Source organism: Solanum pennellii, chromosome 12 (assembly GCF_001406875.1).
Source record: "Solanum pennellii chromosome 12, SPENNV200".
Lineage (NCBI taxonomy): Eukaryota > Viridiplantae > Streptophyta > Magnoliopsida > Solanales > Solanaceae > Solanum > Solanum pennellii.
Genome location: NC_028648.1, coordinates 56,109,222 through 56,119,400, shown reverse-complemented (window position 1 = coordinate 56,119,400; position 10,179 = coordinate 56,109,222). Strand labels below are relative to the sequence as shown.

Genomic DNA, 10,179 nt, shown 5'->3' with positions numbered 1-10,179 from the left:
AACATAGATTTAGTGTATACTATCTAATAGGCTAGTATTGATTGGTACGAGGTAATAACTTAGTCAAATATCGAATACGATTCTTAATATGAGGTAAAGGTAAGGGTTAGTATAGCAACACACATAGCCGGACCAAGGTGCGGAGTGAAATTTTCTAGATGCCGGACCAAGGATTTTGAAATACATAACTTATCACTTTGCATGCAAGATACTAGGAAAGAATTGTTATAGTTAGAATTATCAAGTTATGAACCTGTGGGGACACGTAAACCCTAGTTACTTTGATTAACTGATTAAACTCCAACATTCGAAGCTGTCAAGTGTCTCTTTCAATTTCGCTAGTTATTTTCATTTATTTTGAAATAGAAAACCCCCTTTTATTGTTTTTGCTTTCAAAGGAAGTAATTGACCGAACAATTGTAATAATAGATTGAAGTTAAGTCTAAACTATTTTCCTCGAGGGAACGATCCCAACCTCACTAGTTGGGTTATTTAGTTGACACGACCACTTTACTTCTTATTTGAGAAGTAAGTTTGAGCGTATCACCACTCAAAAGTTATAAGGCCCCAATTGTTTCACATTGCCTCTTCCTTAATGATGGAATCAGGTTTTTATAGTTCGTCAACGTAAATCTTGAAATTATATATAGCCTTTCTTATCGCCTATTACAATATTAATTTTATGATGCCTCAATGATTATGTGACATATTATGTCACCTATTAAGCTTTTGATTTTTTACAAAGGAACACAAATCATCAATCAAATAAAGAAATTTGAATTAAACAAGCAGAAATTTGAGGAAAGTTTAGCAAAACTTTGTGAAATTGGCTTTCGACTTTTTCAAAGGAACACAAATCACCAATGAAATAAAGAAATTTAAATTAAACAAGCAGAAAAATTTGAGGAAAGGTTAGCAAAACAATGTGAAATCGGTATACTTCCATAATATGCTGAAACCTCCTAATGACCCTCATGCTCCCATACAACAATGATGTTTTCAAAATTAATTAAATATCTGTTGTAAATTTCACACAATAATTTTTTTTATCTTATAAATTATGGATACTAATAGTATTATTCACATGACTACTAATTTTGTTTAAATTTAAAGCTATAATTTCCTAAACGATGTTGTGTATTCACCCTTTAAATTTATATTATATATATTACTCAGAATATCATTATTGTATTTTATCATCTTAATCTAACTCTTGGTTTACTCATGCTTTTCCTACACTAAGTATGCAATAAAGGATGGTATTTAACTCAACAATCTCACAAACTCTGAATAAGCAAAGGACCATTTAATCCGATCAAAAGTTTTTTTCAAGCCATTTTAAGCATCAACTTCCTTTTCTTCCTTTGGAAACTTCGATATAATAAACTTCTTGAAAAATAAAAATATCTTCACAAGTTAGACGAGCTTTCATGAAACTAGTGTCGCACAAACAAATTAAATCTTTTCTAAAGTACTCAAGACAATTGAAATGATTTTTATAATAACTTTATCATTGGTATTACACAGATCAAATAAGTATAAAATTGCAAACATTCTTAAATTTAGGGATAAGACATAAAATGTATTGCTTGGGCTTTAAAGAATTGTTCGAGTAAAATTTCTAAGATTCTTACAAGATTTATATTAGTAAATATGATCCTTGACCAATCTATTTTTGTTATACCTTGGAAATCCAGTAACCTAGGCTAGAGCCTCACCTAATGAATGGTGATTAAAATGGTATTCCAGACCTAAATGAATGTAATTAACTTGATTTGTAAGTACTAAAGCCTAAACATCAAGAAACACCATGACGTCCAGAGACTAGTTAAAATGATCTAGTGTGTCTTTAGGTCTTGTATGAAGTTTGAAGAGTCATATGGGGGTTAAATCTTGTAGAAAGTATTAGAGTACATATTAGTGCATGTTTAGGTTCAAAACTTCCGGGTATGACTCACCAAGTTGACCTAATGACCCTCGAGGAGGACCCAAACAATTGACCCCAAAGCTGTCAAAAAACAGCAAGCAAGTCAGGAGTGCAATTGAGGCCCTGTCAATGAACGCACGCCCCGTCAATGGTGGTTGTGAGTCCACACTTAGAATTTTGGGACTTGTCTCTATTTGGCCAGTCTCTGGAAAAAAAACCATGGACAGCCAAAACGAGTCGTCAACGCATGGATGATCCATCGATGGTGGGCGTGGTTTGGTGTCTACCGTCTGGTGCAAGGCACGCCCAAGCCAAGAGTAGTTTGGTAAATTATACCCTTTGAATAAAGAGTCGGTTCTAATTATTTATTTTAGGTCCATTAAGGTATTTTAACACATAAAATATGTCCTCCCACTTCATAATCCGAAAACCCACAAAGACTCTCACTTCTCTCTAGAACTCTCTCTCAACTAGAAACCCCATTGAAAAAGAACATTGATTGAGATAGGGCTTCAAGAAAAAGTCTTTCCTTCAAAAATTTCAAAGAATTGATAGGGTATAGGAACTCTTCACTCTTGGAACTCTTATCCCCAAGAGGTTCCTTCAAATTGAATTTCAATGTTTTTCCAAATATCTAGGTTTTCACAAATTCATGGGATACCCTTAAACTTGACTATTTGGTCTACATTTTATTAGTAAATGATAGATTATGAATGTTTATGAGTGAATTGATGTATTACCCTATGTTTTTGACCTAATTCCGTAATGACCCATGAATGTCCCTCTTCTCCTAACCCTAATCTTGAATTAGGTTTATTAATAATTTGAGGTGATGTAATTGACTGTATCTTTGAATAATTGACTATTTTATGATGATGATGATTGAATTGTTGAGTAAATATCATTGTTTGGAGGTGAAGTCTTGAATGGGTTTCTTCGAGGCAATTGGTAAGACCTTCAAGGTCATGAACACTCTATTGTAGTAATGTTGGTCTATCCTTCATAATGTTTCTCAATTGAATAATTAATGATGAAGTTATGCATATATGATCATGCTATGAATATGATAGTTGTGAGATGATGATAGGTTTACTATACTAAGGGGTTGAAGGTAATTCCCATGTGCATCTTATTACTATATTACAAGGTAATGTTCTCACATGATGTTGGATTGTGATGAAAGGAATTTCTCATTCTAGAACCTGTGAGCTATGAACATGTTATATGAGGGTTTAAACTCCTAAGACTGAGTTATGAATTAATTCTAAGGAAGACTTAAAAGATAATTCAAAAAGGGAATTTAGCTTAACCCGAGTGAACTTGACAATAAGAGGTGTCCCTTCCAAAAAGGAAGGTAGGTTTACCCAATGTTCTCATGAGGTAGAAACTACAATGCGAATTGGCATAAAGAGGGTTTTTAGTAACAATATCCTTGTTCCTTAACTATGTGCCCCCATAGGAACCTTAGCTAGTGATTCCACCTAGATATTATCATCATGTACATGTCCTACCTTGGCAAGCAGGATGCCCTCCATTCAGTGTGAGGGGTTGACACTGGATTCCATGTTTAGCTCACGTGATCTTATGTTTGTTATGGAGAAGTTTCTCGAAAGTTAAAAAGAATGAATGAAAGTAATGAGACGAACACTAAGTAGGACTAGTTAAAAGATATTACTTAGTTTAGGTAAGGGTATAGAACTTTACCTATACATTGCACAGGTGTACCTTAAGGGGAGTTAAAAGATATTGTCTTGAAATGCATGATGTTGGTCTCATTTTATTTAAGGATGTTGGTTTCCCTTGATAGACATGATGTTGATCTATATCATTTTGCATGATCATTTACTATATTTGTTATGATGTATGATGTAAAGACAATGCTTATGGTCTCTTTTCTAGTTTACTTAGTTTATGTGGGGTTATGGGGTTTGCAACATAAATGTTGCACTATTATACTTGTCTTGGGGCTATGAGTAAAGTATTATTATGTATTGATGAAATGAACTCTATACATGAAAGGTTCATTATGATTTTATTATAAGGTTATTCTTGAACATGAACAAGAATATGTTTTAATATTATGTTACATGGACTTATATATATTCTTGGAATGTGCATGAAGGCTTCCAAAGTTAACTTGGCATGCTTATAAACAAAATGTCCATTTATGCATGTTTTCAAATTATTTACTTGCATATGTTTCCATACTTAGTACATGTGTCTTGTACTAACTCATACCTCTTCTATTTTCTACACAAAGTGTAGGTTCGGGCCATTGAAGATATCCCACTCCTTTCTTGAGCAACTTGGATTTCTATCCCCAAGTTGGTGAGTCAATTCTATATTTCCTTATTCAAGAATTTATTGTGATTTCTATTATGACTTTTGTAATGATGTTAGGGCTAAGTCCCAAATCATGTACTCTTATGTTTAGATAGTAATGTGATACAATTATATATTCTCTTTTGATATATGTGAAGTGAAGTTTAACTTCAAATGAAAAGCTTTAAATTTTCCTCTTTTAATAATATTGATGATGCAATGATGTATCTAAGGGCTTGTCTAAGGCCTCTTCGACAAAGAAGACGCCGCTTACGACTAGGGGATACACTCCGGTCATAAAAAACTTGGTATTGGAGCATGAGGTTGAATAAAACTTAGGAATGATGTCTCACAAAACCATGTGAACATAGAGTCTTGTTCATGATTGTGAAGCGCGCTACACATATGAATGAGAGGCTGTGTGATGCATAGGAATTCTCATTTCTTTAGTATTCTTAAGTCGTGCATCAAGAGTCTCAACTCAATGTGTCTTTTTGTTCTAATCTTTTTATTGCGGATATTGGCTATGACTACTAAAGGGCAGCCGCATGAAGAGTCAAAGAGGAGATTGCAAATGCGGGAGTTCCTCCCCAAGGCAATCAAGCTCCTCCTCAAGAACATGTTCCTCTAGGTGGATTTCCTAAACTTAACTCAAGTCATGACTACTCAAGCTCGAGTCATAAATACTCGAGCTCAATCTATGGCGATCCAAGAAAATAGGGTATGTTGCACCCATGTGAACCAAAATGCTAGTACCATGGATTTACATTTAAGGTACTTCACTAGGATGAACCATCCCATGTTCTTTCGTTCTAAGGTAAATGAAGATCCTCAAGACTTTCTAGATGAGTTTTATAAGATGTTGTATGCTATAGGGGTAAGTTCAAATCTGAAGGACGAGCTAACCGCTTATCAACTCAAGGATGTGGACCATACTTGGTACACTCAATGGAAGGACAATATATCGTTGATAGAGGGTCTTTAGGATGGAAATTCATGATAGGTCCTTCCAAAGGGAAAATATGGAGAGAAAAGTTGAGGAGTTCATCAACCTTCGTCAAGAATATATGAGTGTTCAAGAATATTCTTTGAAATTCACTAAGTTGTGTAAATATGCCTCTTTTTTGGTGACTAACCTGAGGGATAAAATGAGTCATTTGGTCACGGGTGTGTTTGATGATCTTATGGAAGAGTATCGTGCGGCAATGCTTCAGAGTGACATAGATTTATCTCGTTTGATGGTTCATGCTCTACAAGTTGAGGAGAGTAGGCTTAAGAGAGAGAATAGGAAGATAAATAGGGAAAGGCCCTTTGATGAAGGTACTTCTAAGGGTTAAATTTGATATTCAAGACGAACCCAAGTTTAAGAAAAGATTCTCCAACTAAGTTCCTTCAAATGTCTCAAAGGCTCGTGAGGATAGGGTGTCTAACCCTAGGTCCTAAGGGGAAAAAGGTGGTGTCTCATCAAGTGAGAACCCATAATGTGCCAAATATGGCAAAATTCATGTGGTTAAATGTTTAATGGGAACGGATAATTGTTTTGGTTGTGGGAAGAGTGGTCACATGTTTAAAGATTGTCCAATGTCCAAGACTCAAGGAAGATAGAGTAATAAAGCACAAGCAAGTGGTCTTAATTTCTATGCTTATAAGAAGAAACATTTCTATGCTCTCAAATCTAGGGGTGATCAAGAGAATTCTCCAGATGTTGTACTAGTATGTTGCAATTATTTTCAATTAATGTTTATGGAGTGCTAGATCCTGGGGCCACTTTATCTTTCATGACTCCTTAAGTGTCTATGAAGTTTGATGTGCTACCCGATGCCTTAGTTGAACCATTTTTGGTTTCTACCTGGGTGGGTGACTCCTTTGTTGCTAAAAGAATCTATAGGAGTTGTTCCATATTATTGTCCAGTAGAGTTACATTGGTTGATTTGGTAGAATTTGTAATGTTGGACTTCGATGTCATATTGTGGATGGATTGGTTGCATGTTTGTTTTGCTTCAATTGATTGTAGAACATGGGTAGTTAAATTCCAATTTCCTAATTAACCGATTTTATAATGGAAGGGGGGAAACTCAATCCCTAGGGGTCGAATAATTTCATGTCTAAAAGCTTATAAAATGATTTCTAAGGGATGTATCTATCATATTCTGAGGGTCAAGGCCTTGGGTTCGGGGCTCCTCCTTTAGAGTCAGTTCCCATAGTGAAGGAATTTCTAGAACTCTTCCCCGATAATTTACCCAAAATTCCTCCCAAACGGGAAATAGATTTTGTCATAAATTTGATGTCAGATACTCAACCCATATCAATTCAACAAAACTTAATGGCTCCGGCCAAGTTGAAAGATGTAAAGGCTCAACTCAAGGATTTGCTAGAAAAGGTTTTAATAAAACCAAGCGTATCTCCATGGGGTGCTCCGGTATAGTTTGTGATAAAGAAAGATTGGTCTCTCAAAATGTGTATTGACTATCGACAATTGAACAAGATTTCTATGAAGAATAATTATCCTCTCCCTAGAATCGATGGTTTGTTTTACCAACTCCAAGGGACGAGTTTTTTTAGTATTGATTTGATGTCAGGGTATCATCAAGTTAGATTTAGAGGAGTTGACATTCCTAAAGCGGCTTTCTGAACAAGATATGTTCCTTATGAGTTCCTAGTTATGTCTTCTAGTCTAACTAATGCACTGGCGGCTTTCATGGACCTCATGAATAGGGTGTTTGTGAATTATCTTGATTCATTTGTAATTATATTATTGATGATGTTGTGGTTTATTCCAAGAGTGATAATGAACACATGGGTTATTTGAGAGAAGTATTACAAGTCCTTAAGGAGAATAAACTCTTTGCTAAATATAGTAAGTGCGAATTTTGGCTAAGATCAGTGGCTTTTCTTTGTCATATTGTATCTAGTGTGTGTATTGAGGTTGATCCGAAGAAGACTGAGGCGGTTAGGAATTGGCCTAGATTTTTACTCCCATCGATGTTCAAAGTTTCTTGGGATTATCCGGGCATTATAGGAGATTTTTTATTGAATATGCATCTATCGCTTCTCCATTAACTTCCTTAACCCAAAAGAAAGTTAAGTTTAAATGGAAGGAAGCTTGTGAAAAACGCTTCTAAAAAATGAAAGATAAGCTTGCCTCCATTCTGGAGTTGACCTTACCAGAGGGCATCGAAGGGTTTTGTAGTATATTATGAAGCTTCTCGAGTAGGTTTGGGTTGTATCCTCATGCAATATGGTAATGTGATAGCATATGCCTCTAGACAACTCAATGTGCATGAGAAGAATTATCCAACTCATGATCTTGAACTAGCGGTCGTAGTGTTTGCTTTGAAAATATGGAGGCATTACCTATATGGAGTGCATGTAAATGAATTTACCAATCATAAGATCCTCTAATATGTGTTCACTCAAAAAGAGCTAAATCTCCGACAAATAAGGTGGTTACAACTTTTGAAAGATTATTATATGAGTGTCCTTTACCACCCCGAGAAATCCAATGTGGTTGCGGATGCTTTGAGACGAATGTTTATGGGTAGTGGAGCATATTTCCCCGATGGTAAGAGAAAGTTAGTAAAACCTGTGCATAGATTGTCCCGGTTGGGTGTTCGACTTGAAGGTTCTCCAAAATGGGGTTTCATGGTTCATCGTAACTCCTAATCATCTTTTAATGGTTGAGTTGAAATCTAAGCAACACCTTGATCCTCTATTGATGGAGTTAAAGGAATCGGTTCTTAGTAAATCTAAAGAGTCCTTTTCCCAAGAGGGGGATGGGGTACTTAGGTACCAAGGTAGATTGTGTGTTCGGGATGTGGATGACCTAAGAAGACAAATTTTAGTATCGGCTCATGGTTCCCGATATTCCATTCATCCGGGTTCCACCAAAATGTATCATGATCTATAAGAGATCTATTGGTGGAATGGTTTGAAGGGGGATATGGTGGAATTTCTGGCCAAATGTCCTAGTTGTCAGCAAGTCAAGGCCGAACATTAAAGACCAGGAGGGTTGACTCAAGATATAACTATTCCTACTTGGAAGTGGGAAGATGTCAACATGGAATTCGTTGTGGGTTTGCCTTTGCACACGAAGGTAAAATTATTCAATTTGGGTTATTATTGATAGGTTGACCAAATCAGCCCATTTTATTCCTGTCGAAGCTACTTATTCGGTGGAAGAATTTGATAAGTTGTATCTTAGGGAGATAATGAGAATGCATGGAGTTACCTTGTCTATCATTTCGGATAGGGGTCCCCAATTTACTTCTCGTTTTTGGAAAGCATTCCAAAGTGGGCTAGGTACAAAAGTTAAACTTAGTACTGCATTTCATCCACAAACTGATTGTTTGGCGGGACGAACCATCCAATACTTAGAAGATATATTGAGGGAATGTGTCATTGACTTCAAGGGTAATTGGGATGACTATCTACCATTGATTGAATTTGCCTACAGTAATAGCTATCACTCAACTATCGCTATGGCACTCTTTGAGGCCCTTTATGGGAGGAGATGTAAATCTCCAATTGGGTGGTTTGAGGTAGGTGAGCTTGCTGAAATAGGTCCTGAAGCAATCTATGAGGATGTGGAGAAATTACGACACATAATGGATATATTGAAGATGTCCCAAAGTGGGCAAAAATCTTAACCCGGCAATAGAAAGAGGGAGCTTGAGTTTATGGTAGGTGACTTAATCTAGTTGAAGATATCAACCATGAAAGGGATGATCAGGTTTGCTAAAAAGAGGAAACTTAGTCCCTGGTATGTGGGGCTATATGAGGTGGTGAAATGCATCGGATGTGTTTCCTATGAGTTGAAATTACCTATTGAGTTGGCTTCAGTTCATCCGGTGTTCCATGTGTCAATGCTTAAAAAGTGCATAGCTGATCCAGTGTCTATCCTTCCTCTAGAAGGCTTAGAAGTTGATGCTAACCTTTCCTATGAAGAGGTCTCGGTTGAGATTTCATACCTTCAAGTGAATTACTTGAGGAATAAGGAAGTAGCTTCCGTAAAGGTTCTTTGGAAGAATCATCTTGTGGAAAATGCTACTTGGTAGGCCGATGTTGATGTGATGTCCCGATATCCTCATCTTTTTCCTTCCTCTCCTAGTCAAGTTTGAGGTTAGAAATTTCCTTCTTGTGTTGTTTTATAAAGGGTCATAAGTGTAATTTCACTTTGATGATTTCCCTTGATTATTCATGCTCTTGACAAAATTCATGCTTCATATGTGTCTTGAATTATATGTTTTTAAGCTTGATGACACTTGATTATATGGTTGTAATAGTTGAGTTATGTGATATTTATTATTGTGAAATTGTTCAAGCGTAAAATGATGAAATCGTACCTTGGATCCTTGAAGAATATGTTGAGCTATATGAGACTAAGAAGGACATTGGACCTTGCATGATGTAAAATTATAAAGTGTGTGCATAATTGGTAGTTGACTTAGTTTCTACCTCATAATTATAAATTGTTGTGTTTAAGAATGGAGTGAATGTTTCCTCCTTTGTTATTGAATTTATCATTATGTATCATGTGTTTGTAGGGCTTATAGTCTTGAGTCATAGGTACCAAAAAGATGTTTAAAGTGTTATTCGAGGACGAATGTTCCTCAAGGGAGGATATTGTTATACCTCAGATATCCAAAACCTAGACAAGAGTCTCACCTAACGAATAATGATTAAAATGGTTTTTCAAGACCTAAATGAATGTAATTGACTTTATTTCGAAATACTAAATCCTAAACGTCAAGAAACAACCATGACGTTCGGAGACTAGTGAAAATGATCTACTGTGCATTTAGGTCTTGTAAGGGGTTTGAAGAGTCGTATGAGGGTTAAATCTTGTAAAAAAGCTTAGGGTACATATTAGTGCATGTTTAGGGTCAAAACGACTGGGTACGACTCCGAAAGGACCATTATAGGGGCCTTCG

General features: G+C 36.0%; 1 protein-coding gene across 1 annotated transcript; it reads left to right on the top strand.

Annotated features, from left to right (window-relative positions):
* The first annotated feature begins 8,961 nt into the window (after nt 1-8,961).
* On the top strand, nt 8,962-9,303 carry LOC114075320. Its single transcript, XM_027913798.1, has one exon. The coding sequence runs from the start codon at nt 8,962-8,964 to the stop codon at nt 9,301-9,303; it is 342 nt and encodes a 113-aa protein (XP_027769599.1).
* The last annotated feature ends 876 nt before the right edge of the window (nt 9,304-10,179 follow it).

Coding starts and splice junctions, on each gene's coding strand:
- LOC114075320 (XM_027913798.1), top strand. CDS start 8,962: ATGAAAGGGATGATCAGGTTTGCTAAAAAGAGGAAACTTAGTCCCTGG.